At 57.6% G+C, this 14,548-nt stretch overlaps 1 protein-coding gene across 2 annotated transcripts in view; it reads left to right on the top strand.

The window, feature by feature from the left end:
* The first annotated feature begins 1,386 nt into the window (after window positions 1-1,386).
* DGKZ (diacylglycerol kinase zeta) overlaps window positions 1,387-14,548 on the top strand; it is a 53,779-nt gene continuing 40,617 nt past the window's right edge. The window contains exon 1 of one of the 2 annotated variants that reach the window (XM_071809154.1): window positions 1,387-1,640. In XM_071809154.1, coding sequence (XP_071665255.1) covers window positions 1,402-1,640 — 239 coding nt within the window. In that variant the 5' untranslated portion in view covers window positions 1,387-1,401. Of the gene's footprint in view, window positions 1,641-9,343; window positions 9,592-14,548 lie in introns of those variants that run through there. The other variant, XM_065838482.2, reaches the window with a different exon arrangement.

Raw genomic sequence — 14,548 nt, 5'->3', positions numbered from 1 at the left:
CCACAGGCAACTGATGCAGGGGATGGCTCTTACAGACCTGAAGCTCAAATTTCCCAGTACCCAGCAGGTAAAGCCTCAGAATGTGAATCTGGGGCAGAACAAGTCCAAAACAAGCATCCAGGCACATATGGGAGCTTTGTGGGGATTTCTCACCCCAGCTGGTATCCACAACACTGGGGTGGGCAAGGCTGAGGCAGGACAGAGCTGGGCTTGAGGCCACAAAGTCTAGTCCCAGCCCAGGACAGACAAGTGAGGCAACTCTCCTGACAGATGTGAGCAGAGGACAGAAGGCCCTTTCTACCTCTGGATGCCAGGGTTGGAGAAAAAATGCCTTGAATTAGTAAAAAGCAGGGATAATGTGGCTTCTGAAATGGCAAGGAGCTAAGCAAGCCTGCTGGAAGGGTGGAAGCCATGCTGTGGCCATATCTCTCCTTGGGTCCCACTGTCCAAAGCTGGGGACCCCATCCCCAAACAGATCTTATCTGTGTTGGACAGTCAGCCAGAGCAGCAGGTAGTTTGCTCTGTGAGGCTGCTGTCATACAGTTTTCCAGGATGCCTGGCTTTACCTGACTGCGCATCTGGTTAAGATGAGCGGCTGAGATCCAGCTCCCTGGGCAGCCCTTGCAGGCAGGCAGATGCCAGCTGTACTGCAAGGAGGCAGGGCTGGCTGGGTTGTCACCCTACTCTGCCTCCCTGGCCTCTGAAGGGTTAAGTGCCAGTTTCCGAGTGTCTCTAAGGTGACACCAGGCTGCCTCCGCAGCCCCCCTCCCCGCACACATGCTCTCTTTCTGCTTTGTCTTTTAAGGGCTGCTGCAGGATTGGTGCACAGGCACCTTCCTTGCTGCCTCCCTCTGCCTGTGTCTCCTGCTTGGCTGCTGCTGCCGGGGACATCAAGGGACGTGCCTGGCCCTGGGGGGACCTTTTCAGAAGGCACCCTGGGCTCTCCTTTGCTTCCTGGGAGCATAGACATCTCTGGACACACTCTCTCCTAAGACCCATTCTCCAGCAAGTGCTGCATTTACCGCTTCCTCCTCACTGTCCTTGCAGTGCTGGCACATCCGAGAAGCACCACTGAAGTCTCTGGGTTTCCATCAGTTGTTCCCCTGCTTTGCCGTGGCAGGGCAGTGGAGACAGAGGGAGGCTGAGCTGCAGAGCCTGAGCTGACCAAACCGCTCTCAAGAGGCAAATAAATTCCACTGCAAAAAGTTGGACGCTGCTTTTTCTCTGTGCTCGTGCTCCTCTGGGTAGTGAAGCCTCACAGAGATCGTCCTGAGATTGTTCCGCAGCCCTGGGGAAGCGAAACTGAGCCGTGCCTTGGGACCCTGTGGGGCCGACCAAACTACCTGAGAGCTTTGCGGGGACAGAGCGGGACTTTGCACCTGGAGAAGCACCTCACCAAGCATGGCTGAAGGTCCCAGGAGCTGGAGAGACTTCATTCCAGCCAAGGGCAATGGCGAGGAGGCCAGGGGGGCCACAGCAAACCTCAGAGGAGCAGTGGATGCAGAGAGTACTGGGCAAGCACAATGCTCCAGGCTCTGCAACGTGGATCCAGCTTGGGAGGAGATGAGCGGCACGGTGGCAGTGGTGGAGGTGGAGGAGCAGTTCCTGCACTTGGCCATCAGAAAGCAGGTCTCCTACAGGTAGGAGCTCCGGGGTCCCCAAGCACTGGGGCTGGGCTGGGGCAGAGCAGTGCCGTGTTTCAGGGGCACCTCCCTCTCATGAGCCAGGGTTGGCTCTTCCTGGCAGCCACTGGTGTCTTCCCACCCAGAAACCACCTGAGCACAGGGACAAGGGGACTGGTTAGCCCCATCCCAGGGCTGTGATGCCCTCCAGGCCCCTGTCCAGGCAGTTTGTGCCCAACAGCTTCCCACGAGCTCTGGTGCAAGGCTGTGGATTGGAGATTTCCCTTTTTCTCTGCAGTGTCAGCTTAGTGCTGTTCAGCCCATTGGATACAAGGGACTTCTGATAACATCATAGAATCATAGAATCATTTCGAGTCCAACCATAAACTAACCTAACTCTAGCACTAAACCATGTCCCTAAGAACTTTGATTCTCTTCTTCCTCCTCTGACCTAAGGCAAATGTCCCCTTGCTTTACTCCCAGGTCCAGAAACCTCAATCCCATCTGGGGTGACTGAGCAGTGATGCGAAGATGAAAGGGCCAAGACTGGGGCTTAGGCTGGAAATGTGCCCTTTGGGGGCACCTCGCAAAAGAAGTATCTGTCCTGGGTTTTGGTGACACTCTTCTGCCAGGACTGCTCTGCTTACCCACCCCTGCTAAGCAAAGACAGTGGAGATGAGTGGTTTTCATGGCTCCCATGGAGCTTATGGGAGCCACTGCCTGGCATTGCTCAGGTGAGCCCCTATTCCCCACTCCAACCATACTGTCTGAAATCTTTCTTGCGCCATCACCTCCAGGACCTCAGCTCTATTCTTTCTCTCACAGCAAATAATGTCTGCTCTCTCTCCTTTCCTCCCTCCTTTCCTCCCTCCCTCCCTCCCTCCCTCCGCTTTCTTTTGATGTTCAAGCTTTTCTATAATTTAGTGCCCCCAAACTTTTCAGAATGGCTCTCAGGTGTAAATGAGGAGAAATCCTTTGACCCTGTGCCTGCCTGGAGTAAAAGTTGCCACTTGCAGGACTAACCCTGGGCTGCTGCAAGAGTCTGGGCCCAAGTGGAGGGAAGAACACAGGAGCCACCTCCTTACTTTCCTTCTGAGCTGGCTTGGCCCAGGGACATCTCTGTGTTCTCCTGGGCTCAGTGTCACCACATCATGCCACGCTTAGCAAGTGGTAGGTAGTTTACAAGCAGGTGGAAAACCATCACAGAGGATCTTGGTGCCACGCCTGCTGCCACAGTGAGCAGAGGCTGGACAGGCTCTCCTTCCACCAGCCTGAGACTTGGGGACTCTGGGGTGAAGAGCTCTGCTGGGGGGCAGATTTCTGGCAGGAGCTATTGGTCACCCCCTGGCTGCACTCCCAGGTGTACAGCAGCCCTTCCGCCCCCTTTGCAAGGGCTGCAGTGCAAACTGTGAACAAATTGCTCTCTAATACTGCAGTAATAGGAACTAATGGGAAACCATATTAGTATCTGCAGAGCAGGAGGGGCCCTGGAGCTGACTCATCTCCAGCACTTGTTATTCCTGCAGTGGGTGGCGAGCAGGAGCTGGGGTGGCAGAGTCGTCCTTGAGGCAGCCCTGCATCCCTGCACCTCGCCATGAGCTGGGGAAATGCACGCCCTCCTGGCCCTAATTCTGTACCCAGGGCTGCTCTCGCAGGTGCCAGCCAGAGCTGGGCAGGGTCTGTGCCCTGACACTACCGAGGATGAAGGATTACTGTGCAAGCAGAGAAGCAGAGCAGAATTTTCTCCTCTTAACTATCTTCCTCCAAATGTGCACAGCGAATTTTGCAAACATATTAGCCAGCTGCAATTATCCAACCTCCCCAAGGGAGGAAGGGACCATATTGCAACCTAATTTGATCAGCCTGAATTTGGTCCAGAATTGTCTAAGGTTGTTGGGGTTTGTTTACATCCTGCTTGTCCTACCCTGGCCGCCCCGGGCAGGTGGCTCCACTGACACACTCCAGGCCAGGACACCCTTCCGCAAAGCGCCTCTGTCCTCCTCAACCCTCCCAAGGGATCTCATTGCAAGAGGCTTTGCTCCATCTAACACAGGCTTTGCAGAAGAGAGGAGGCTGGTGGGGTTGGAGGGGACGCCACAGCTACCTGCAGGCCAGCGGCAAGAGAGGAGATGGTGTTTGGGATGGGCTGCTTTTTCCACCCTCCGTTTCAGTCAAGCAAGCAAAGAGAAGGGGAAACAGGAGAGGAAAGTGTCTGGATGTGGAAATCTGCTTGTGCCCGTGCAAGTTCATGTCTGGCCGCTCCCTGGGGATGGGTTTGCCAGGCAAATGTTGGGTGATAGAGCTGTTGTCCAGAGCTGGGCTAACCTTGCATCAAGTGCCCCTTCTGCAGCGTCAGAAGCCCAGGGGGGTGGGGAGGGGCTGACAGGAATCCCCTCATTGTGCTGCCTGGCTCTGGAGGCACTTACCAAACCCCGGTACAGAGTTTGGAGGGCCTTCTCCGTGGGCTGTGAGCATCACAGGTGTCCTCAGTGTCAGGTGAAGGTTGGAGGCCCCAATGCTCCTGCTGCCAACCTGCCTGTTCCTGCTGGGACCCATTAGTCATCACAAGGGGCAGGCAGCATGATCTGCTATATAAAGGCTTTGAAATGAGCAGAAATGATATTAAGCCCATGGAAATAAAGCTCCTTCCATAAATAGCTGCCACGGTGTATGGAGGCGCTTTGGGTGGGTGGAAAAGAGCTCAGTGCTCAGGTTATATTTAGGGCTTTGAGTAGCAGTTTTGTGCCAAGCTTATTAATGATGCTGGCTTGTGCACCAGATTTGCACATTCTGGGACAATTTTCCCAGTAGTGAGGTGCCTCTGCAATGGCAGAAGGGCCCCATGCTCTCTGTCACCACAGCAAATGCTGAGCAAGGACCTCAGGGTTTATGCCTAACTCCCCAGAGAGTCACTTGGACCAAGGGGAGTCCAAAGTCAGCTCCTGCTAGCTCCAAGTGTCTCCCAAAGCCCCAAATGGGGCAGCTCCAGTAGCAATATGGTGAGTTAGAGGCAGGAGGAACTTTGCTCTAGGAAAAAACCCTGTGACCTGGAGCCAGGGAGGGCTGGGACAGGCGCTGGCTGGCTGCAGCAGCACCCTCTAGTTTCCCTGGTGGGACTGGGGAGCTGTGCAGTTCCAGGCTTGCTCACATCTTTGACACTTTTTCATTGCTTTTGGGGTGATGCTTGCAGCAGTGGCCTTTGTCATTGCCACCGCTCACAACAACACAGCTCGAGAGATGTTTACCCAGAAAGGAAACCACAAGTGTACAAAAGCTCACTGCACAGGCTCCCCGCAGGCTGTTTGTGGGGCAAGGGACAATGCCAGCTGTCAGACAAGTCCCCTTCTGCTCTCAATCCCCTCCAGAGGCAGCGTCCAGCACAGCCCACGCACCACAGAGCTCCTCACATGCTTCTCACAGGAGCGGGAAGAGGGGTCCCTGTGGCCCTCTGTGCCCCCAGCCTGGCATCAGCCCCCATGGAGCAAATCAGGGTGTCCCTTGCCAGCTCCTATCCCTGGTAGTGGGATGCAGGGCACATCGGCTGCTCAGCACGGTCCCTGGCTGGCAGATAGGACACAGCTAATGCACCTCACAAGCTGTTCCATGCTGGGGAGCTAAATATAACCCAGAGACCAAAGCGAGGGAGCTGCTTTGTAATGTAAATAGCAAAGGAGCTTGGGCAGAGGCGCGGGCAGGGCAGAGGGGAAAGCTGTCAGGGCCTGCTGGGCAGAGAGAGGTGGGAGGCCTGTGGGACCAGCGGAAGCTGGCTGTGGCTCTCTGCCACCTTCCTTCTGCCTTCAGACCTGGCTGGGGTCTGGGTTCTGGTGAAGTCCCAGAGCAGAAGGTGGGCACCCCCTCTGTCCCAGCCAGGTAGGGCAGGAGCTGGGGAGGAAGGAAAGGAGAGCCACCAGCTGCAGGGAGAGGGAGGCAGCAAGGGGCCTCCTGCCTCTGCGTCCTGCCTGCTGGCCTTCTAATCACATTAGCCTGGCTGTGCAGAGCACCATAATCAAATTCCCATTCCTTCCCAGCAAGCCAAGCCCACTCTGCTCTGACAGAGATATCTGTCTCTGTGCCTCTCTGTGGAGCCAGGGAAAGGAGACAGCTGGCATCCCCAGCATGGCCGGAGGGAAGCTCACAGCGCTGGGAAGTCATGATGGGTGGCTCCTCACAGACCTTGTTTGGAGGGGTGACAAGCAGATGTCTCACCATCCTGTGCCCTGATCCTTTCTGGAGCTGGACACAAGCTCTGCTCATTGGGCATGATGCTTGTGAGAGCTCCCAGGTGCCATGGCAGTCCCACCACTTGTGGTTGGCCTCACCATCAGGCACAGGCTCTGGTGGACACAGGGGTGGGATGGGTTTGGAGTCAGCATTATGCAGTGTGTGGTGAGCAGTGCTGGTGTGTATTCACTCCATGGCTCTCATCCTGGATGCTCCTAGGTGCAAGGCAGTGGTAAATTGGGAATTGGGTTGTGTGTAACAAGAGGAGGAAATATCCCAAGAGGCAGTTTTGGAGAAACCAGGAGGCTGTGGGTGCAAGCTGGCTGTGCTGGGACATGTCTGCAGCAGTGCCAGGGCAGGGCAGCGTTATGCGGCCTCAAGCCTCCATCTTAAACCGGACATGTTCTCTGGTTTAAGATGATCCAAAACCATGCTCCTGCCAGAGGGGATGCTCCTGTCCTACCTCCTGCTGATATTTACCTGCCCAGCTTCCTGAGGCAGCATAAGACACTGTTAGCCTTCCATAGTTGTTCCCACAGACTCAGTCTTGTGTGTGGTCGTGGTGTGCAGGGCGACCAGGGAGTGAGACTTCTCAAAAGCAGACCAGCAGGGAGGTTTTGTTAGGGCAATGTAAAACTGCATCTGTACACTGCTGGGTGGGGAGACCTGGGATCCCTGAACCCAAATCGACATAGTAGCCACCCCCTCCCTTGTCCATCCCCTCCCTTATCTGATCCCAGCTCACAATGAATCCCACAGGCAGGTATCCTGCCAGGTTTGGACTAAGCAAGCAGCTTAACCCTTTCCTTACCAGGAGACTGCACACACCAGCACAGACAGGTGTGCTGGATCGCAAAACCACCCGGCACAGTGACTCCCACCTCTCTCTGGTGCTGCTTGCAGAGAAGCCAGTGTCAGCAGGCTTGTCCCCTCTGGTGTCCTGACCAAGAACAGCCAGAACTGGGCTGTCTGTGGGGTACTCCAAGGTTTTGTACCAAGCCCGAGGGACAGGACTGTGGAAAGACACACAGACACAGCACAGAGAGGAGGGTGAAGGTGCTGGGGCAGAGTGTGTTATTTCCTCCTGACAGCCTCTCTGAAGGGAGCCCCCATGCTCCCAGGTAAGAGAACTGGACATCAATGCATCAGAGCAGCATAAAACAGGAAAACAAAATGTCTGCAGGCAGGGAGCAAATGTGACCAACCCATAGTGACATGGAAAGCGGTGTGGGGATGATGAACCCTTGTAGTGATAACAAAACCTTTCCCCTCCCCAGTCTCTGAGCTGGAATTAGGCATCCAGGACCTGCCTTTTCTTCCCTCTGCATGGTAATTAGTGCAGTGTGTGGTTTCAGAGCTTGTCCGGTGAGATCAAGGTCTGCCAATGTTTCTCTTTCCTTTTGATGATGAAGTCTAAAGCAAGACCATCTGCCCTTTTAGAAACGCTGTCCATGAGGGCTGCAGGGGCTGGGGCTGCACTCTTGCTCTTCTCCGGCAGCACAGAAGCCATCCCCACAGCCCCTCACTGGTCTGAAGGCCTGCTGGAGCCAGAGCAGATCAAGCAGTGTGTGGTTGTGAAGAGCTGGGGTTTTTGGAGCTGGGGACGAGCTGAGCTTGCAGGCTCATGCTGTGCCCTGCAGACCCACACTGGGGGATGGATGACAAATGTCAGTCTGTCTCTCTGCTCTTCGAAGGCTGATCCAGAGTATCCCAGATGCTTGAGCTTCCCACAGTCCCCACATCTGTCTTACCCAAGTGGCTTTTCGACAAACTCTGGCACAGGGTGAGCAGATACTCATGGCTGGAAAGTGTTTGGAGACCTGCTACACAGGGGGGATGCATACCGCTGAGGTGCAGTGCCACACAGGGTGAGGATGCACATGGTTTGGCGTGGCCTGCAGGACGCTGCCATGGCCCCATTTGCATGGTGGTGCTGAGACAGCTTTGGAAGAAGGGGCTTTCTCAAGCCCCGGGGGCTTTTGAAGAGCCACCCTGCAAGAGAGGTGAGGCTCCTTGGCCCACAGCCTGGTGCGCCAGGGCAAGCTCCTGCTTGCTAAGGGCGCACACAAGGCTTCTTCGGAGAGGGCCCAGCAGAGGAGGCGGCCCCGCGCCATGGGCTGCCAAAGGAAGAGTGAGGCGCAGCCGGCTGCGATGACAGCCGCCCTCGCACTTCCAGGAAGTGCAGAGAGGAACCAGGTGGAGGGAGTGAACAAAGCCGGGGCCCCGGGCAGGCAGCCGGGCGGCGGAGCACTGCCAGGGACCTGCCCTCGAGATGACTCCGGAAAGCAGCCGCCGGGGGAGGAAGAGCGAGAGTGAACCCCGGGGCTGGCTGAGCGCATCAGCTCGTGCTGCAGCAGATGTGGTGGCACCGCTCCTGGGACGTTCCCCAGAGCCCTCCGGGGGACGTAGATACGAGGTACTCACCAAGTCAGGCTCTGCCACATTCCTATTGCTCTCGGGGGGCTGAGGTGCTGTGGCTGGTGCTGACAGCCTGTGCTTCTGGGGGTGGGGGAAAGGCTTCCCGTGCTTTCCCAGTGCCTCGCCAGCAATCCCCTCTCCTCTTCTTCCACGGCCAGTGCCGGAGTTGTGCAACACAACCTCCCCAGCGGGGATGTCGGAGGGCCGCATGGGCACTCTCGATGCCAAGCCTACAAGTGCATGGGGTCAGCAGGGCTTTGCCTGGGCTGTTGGGTTCCTCCTGCAGATGGTGGGAGCTGGAAGGTGTGTCCTCATCCCCACCAGCCCTCCAGGGAACAGCTGGTGTTCAAGGTGGCCACTGGGACCTGTCCCAAGGGAGTTACAGGTCAAAACGAGCAGTCACAGAGAGCTGGCAGCTGGGACCCTGCCGGGGCAGCCCCTGCAGCCCTGGCTGTCAGCCTGGCTTGGCACCCTTGAGAGAGCAGGGACAGCAGCTGTCACAGCCTGCTCATTACCCATCCAAAAGAGGGCTGCCCATCGTTTCCTCACTGAAGGCAGCCTCAGCGCTGCGAGCCCAGCAGGGCAGGCCAGCCCCTGCCCCGAGACCCCCAGATGAGGTCCACTTGGGAGAAGCAGGGCAGACGGCAAGAACGGGCTGGGTTAAACACAGGCAGGGAGCCGCAGTGTCTGTGCCGGCAGCAGGGCCGGCGGTGGCTCCTGGTCCCCGGAGAGGGCGGTGGCAGCGGCGGGGCTGTTGGCTCCGTTTCCCCCGTCCGGCGATGAAACAATAGGAGGTGGAGGAGGACGAGAAGGAGGTGGCTCCGCTTCTGCCGCCGAGCCTCTTCCCGAGCGCGGGGCAGCGTCGGGGCTGACACGGCTTCCTGAACCGGCAGCGCCGGGCGCTGCGCCACCGGGCCGACCCCACCGCCGCCGCGGGACGCCCCCAGCCCCGCTCTGCCGCGCCCCGGGCGGCGGCAGGGGGCGCTGCCGCCTCGGAACGGCCTCCGGGCCCGCCGGTGCGCGGCGGCACTTCCTGCCGGCCCCGGCGGGGCGGGAGCTCTGGCCGGCCGCACCGCCCCCCGCCCTTCCCCGTCCCCTCCCCTGGCGCGGGGCGGCGGTAGCGGCGGCGCCGAGCCCCGAGCTCGGCCATGGAGGCGGCGCGGTCCCCGCCGCCCGGCGGCTCGTCGTCGTCCTCCTCCTCTTCCTCCACCGCCGCCTCCTCCTCCGCCGCCGGAGCCTCGGGCGGAGCTGAGCCCGAGCGGGGGCCGCCGCCGCTGGGCCGCCGGCACAGCAACAAGCGCTTCACCGGCCTCAGGCTCTTCGGGCGCAGGTGAGCACTGGGCGAGGCGGGCGTGCGACAACGGGACGGCGGGTGCTGCCGGACGGGCGGGCTCCGGACAGCACCTTTCCCACCGCCCCGGCACCTGGTGGCGGGGTGGGAGGGCAGAGAAGGCCAGTTCCCGCGGCGAAGGCTGGCCACTGGCGGCTGGAGCATCCTGAGCGGCGGCTGCGGAGCCGCTGCCTCGCCTCCGCCCGAGGGGAGCCTGCCGCCGCCGGGCAGCTGTCAGCAGCCGGCCGCGTCCCGAACCTGCCGCGGCAGGCCCCGCGGAGGGGGCTGACCCCGGTTATAGAGTCGGCAACCGTCTGAGTGCAGCGGATGAGGGATGTGGGATGCAGCGTGGGGATGTAGGGGGGTGAGTTTGCGTTTTCCTCCTTTTGAGCTCTTGCCACGAGGAATGGGAAGTTAGGAAGTGTTGCCCGTGCTGTGCCCACTCTCCTCCTCGGAGAAGTCAGAGTCTCATCCATGGAGGATTTGTTTCCACCTGCTCAGAACCGCCTGTCTCCGTCCCTGCACACCCGTTCTATGCTTCAGCTGCGAGACCGGCAGTCCTGCTGTGCCGCTTCTCTGCTGCCTGCTGGGATCCAGCTTCCAGCTGCTGGGATCCCAGCTTCACTCGCTTCCTCCCTGGAGTCAGCCGGGCTCCTCAGGCTTCCCACAGCCTTGCTGTTTGCCTCGTGGGATCTGGGGGATTCTCGGCTCATGTAAGCAAAGAGGCGCCCTTGCCATCCAGAGATGTGTAAAAACATTGAATAACTGAGGTCTGAAGGGACCTCTTTAGGTCACCTGGTCCACCCTGCTGCCTCAGAGCAGGGCCAAATTTGATCAGGCTGCTGATGTTGGGTTTTGAATGTCACCAGGGTGGAGGCTGCACAGCCTTCCTGGGCACCTGCTCCCATGCTTCCTCTCCTGGCGTTTTTCTTCCCTGTTATCTATTCAGTGCTTCCCTTGTTGCAGCCTGTGTCCATTGTCTCTCAGGTTGTCACTGTGCTCCTCTGGGGCAGTGTCTGGCTCAGTCTTCTCTGTACCTTCCCATCAGATAGCTGAAGACAGTAATAATATTCCCCCTTCACCTTCTCTTACACAGGCCAAACCAACCCTGTTATCTCATCCTCTCCATGTATTTGATAACTTCTGCCCCCAACTGTCTTGGTGGCCCTCTGCTGAACTTGCTACAGCATCTTTGGCATACAGGATACCCAAAGCGGGATGCAGTGCTCCTGGGTGGTGTCACAGGTGCTGGATGGAGGGGAAAGACCCTAATTTCAGCCTCGACAGCCAAGCTGGAGCTGGGATTGGAGAGCTTGTAATGTCTCCCCACCAAGGAGCAGTGCTCTTCTCTGCTCTGGTTTCAGAGCTGGTGGCAGTGACTGCCTGAAGCTCCTGGTGGTCTTTGGCCTGTCCCAAATACTGCATGGCATCTCTGGCTCCCAGGGCTTTGGGCTGCCATTCCTGCAGAGTATATCAGAGCCTACAGCAAGGGGAAGTTCTCCATATGTGAACAACCTTTTGCAACGTGGACGTGTAGGGGAGAGGCAAAGTGGGATGGGCAGGAGGGTCTGAGCTGGAGGGGCTAGCACACCTGCCAGGATGGCTGGAAATACCCATCTCTCCCTCTCCTCCTGCTGATGGTGGACCTGGTTTTCTCTGGCTTGGGTGATGAATGCAGCACCCAGAGCTGCAGGGGAGTGAGGAGAGATTCCTATGGGCCTCTGAGAAGGAAGGGGCTCCCACACATGCCCGTGGGATGTGGGCTTGGTGGGAAGCTGTGCAGGATAATTGGCTACACGCTGCCAAATTTGTGCCCACCTGTGCATTGGAACTGAGGGTGATGTGAAGTTCCACCTCCTCCAAGGGGATTGTGGCGGAAAGTTTTGCTACACATTCTTTTGTCAAAAAGTACAGCCGGCTCCTACCCCACAAGTGCTTTCCAGCAGCCATCAGTGAGGAAATTTTCACCCCCTTTGATTCTGGGCTTTATAGTTAGAGCAATTGTGGCTGCAAAGCAGGTCCAGAGGAAACTTAGGCAATGGGTGGGAGCTTGCCTGCTAGAAGTGATGAGTCTCTGGAGAGCCCTGGCTTCAAGGAGAGAGGTCTCCTGAGGTAGCCATGTGCTGCTGGGCTCTACCTGCGGCAACACCAGGACCTATGACCACAGCCAGGTGAGGGACAGGTCCACAAAATGGCAAGAGAGCCCACCTTGTCCCCAGGGCAGGTGAGCCCTGAGGGGATTTGAAGCAAAAGATGGGTGAGCCCCCAAACTTTGGCCTCCAATGGTATGTTAGTTCCCTGTGTTTTGCAAGCGGGCTTATTTCTGTACCTTGTAATTGTCTTACAGGAGGGTGGAGTAATTGGCTCCAGAGCTGATGGAGACAAGTGCACAATATGTGCATCCGGGCCACGGATGGGTAATTCTTTTAACTGGTCTGATAAAGAGATTGGGGCTGATCAGATAATAGGTGGTTAGGATTAAATTTATTTCTTAGGCGCCCCATTTCTTGTGCTGTGAGTGAACGGCATAGTTTACTGTTTCCAGGGAGAACTTTGGTAGGGAATATGAGTGCTCTTTCTTGCTGTCCCCAGTGCTGGAGAGGTGGGATGCTGAAACGGATCTTCCATGTGGGCTTTAGAGTCTTTAACACATCCTTCTTCAGAGGTGGTATGTGTGATGGCCAGGTCTGCTGTGGCAGTGTAAGCAGGGAGCATAGCTACCATTGGGGCAGCTGGTGAGTGCTCGCCCTGCAGAGAGCGTGGGACCAAGGTTTTGGCTGTGGCCCTTTGGCAGGCTCAGCACTGGAGCCTGCACGTGAGCCTGGGGGCGCCTGCCATTGCCCCGGGGAAGGTCTGTGGGTGGCATGGCGTGTGGGTAAACGGCACTCAAGAAACTGAGCCGAGCACCCGCCTACGTCTTTCTGGGATGTCGTTTGTCACTGTCTTTCTTTCAGCTTGACACTCACACCCGTGTGAAAGCTGGGGGAAGATGTGCCAGTGGGACTGTTGCCCAGCCTTCCTCATCCCCACTGTGTGTGGGGGGTACCACCATGTCCCCTCAAACCTGCTGGCCCTTGGCAGGTGTGCAGGTCCAGCCAGGGCACAGGACTTTAGGGTTCCTTTCCCCTAGCATGGGTGTGGTAGGGGGGCTGTGCGGTGGGGTGAGCCCCAGGCGCCCTGGCAGAGGGTGGTGAGGAGCCTGAAGTTTGCTATCTGCATGCTGGCAGGCTGAGAGCAGCTCTTACCTCAGGACAGGCTTTTTCACAATGCACCTTGCTGCCAGCTAGCTGTTGAGCAATCCTCCTCCTCCATGCGTGCAGCTTTTGCACGCCTCTAGCTCTGAAATCTTCCACCCTCTGCTCCCCATCCAGCTCACAGGTGATGGGTGGCACTAGCTGGGCCCAAGCCAGCGACACTTGTGGGAGTTCCCAGCTGTCCCCTGCAGTGACACCTGGGCTTGTTTTAGGGCAGGTGGGATGTGCTGGGAGAGCTGTTCCTGCTGCCGGGTCTGCTCTGCACTCTCTGCTCCAGGCCTGACCTTCTGTGGAGTGGCTCAGGGACTTTTGATCTTGGCAGGGGAAAAAAACAAAAGCACTGGGCGTGCTAAGCGGCTGTGCCTGCTGGCAGCCAACGCAGCCTCCCGGTGGGACTGTTGGAATGAGACAGAGAAGGATGAGGGTGCGGGGGGGCCTGGCAGCTCCCCGAGGCTGGGGCCCTCCCCAACATGGTCCCTGCCTGCCACCTGCCTCATCTCTCCAGCCCCATGTACCTGCTTGTGGCTTCGCTGCCCTCCTGAGATCAGAGCAGGGGCTGCTGCAGCACTGAGTGCTCACACTGGGGAAGGTGACAGGACCTCTAATCTGCTTAGGAGTTGGAGCATCCCTTCCAGGAAATGCTGTAATCTCAAGGGGCTGAGTGGAGGGAGGACAAGGGACCTCTCCCCTCCTTTGAAAAAAACAATGGGAAGAGAGAAGGGCAGTGGAGGGGTAGGGGGGCACTGGAAGTCAGCATGGAGACACTGTTGAGAGAGGAGAGGCAGAGCCACAGATATTGCAAGGGAGGACAGTTTGGGGGCTGTTTGATTGCATACGTCCTCCTGGGGACTAAGAGCAGGTGCCTATAGAGTGAGGCCAGCACTCTGGGATGGGAGGGATGCCATCATAGAAGGCAACCCGAGCTCTGACAGATAGTGGGGGATGCAGTGTAGGATTTCCTTCTCTCACCGTGGTGTCGTACCTGGGGAGCAGACAATCTCCCCAGAGACTTGGCAAAGCCTCTAAATATAACTTCCAGCTCTTGTTTCTTTTTCCCAGGTGACTCTGTGAGCAGAAGCTCCCGAGTTAGCTTTCAGCCACACGTTCGCTTGCTTGCTGGCTCCTGTAAATGGGTGCTGACTTCGAGATGCTGCGCTCAGGAGCAGTGCTAGGGCTGCAGGCTGAGGCTTAGATTTCGTGACTCTTGGGGCCATAAACCTTTTCTGTAAGAGAGGGTGACTGGAAGGAGGGGAATTTCTTCTGCTGGAGACTTTTAGAGATGGGGACTCTGGTGCAGGACCTACTCAGGGACATGGATAAGGTGTAGAAGTAGGGGAAACCTGTCCTGCTGGTTCCTGAGCTGGTACCAGGCTCCAAGGGAATAAGTGCCTCTGTCTTTGCGATTCTGAGTCCAGGAGCTTTCCCTGGGCCAGCTTTTCAGTATTACAAAAGCAATACCCCATGTTTCTGCTGCAGCTTGCAGGCCCGGCAGCAGCTGCAGTCTCTCTGGGAGCTGCAAGGCTTTCTTTTCCCCATCAGGCTGTCAGGTGGAGGGTGAAGTTCTGCCAAGGCAAGCGATGAGACTGCCCTGACCAAGCCAGTGCTCAGGGGGGATGGAGTCCTCCAGTCTGTGCCAGATGCATGTGTTAGACCCAGCAATGTTTTTCTCCTGCCTATGGTTTAGGGTTTGATGCCTAGCGGTG

Source organism: Patagioenas fasciata, chromosome 5, assembly GCF_037038585.1.
Source record: "Patagioenas fasciata isolate bPatFas1 chromosome 5, bPatFas1.hap1, whole genome shotgun sequence".
Taxonomy (NCBI): Eukaryota; Metazoa; Chordata; class Aves; order Columbiformes; family Columbidae; genus Patagioenas; species Patagioenas fasciata.
The sequence above is the reverse complement of the archived record's forward strand: the minus strand, read 5'-3'. Positions and strand labels throughout refer to the sequence as shown.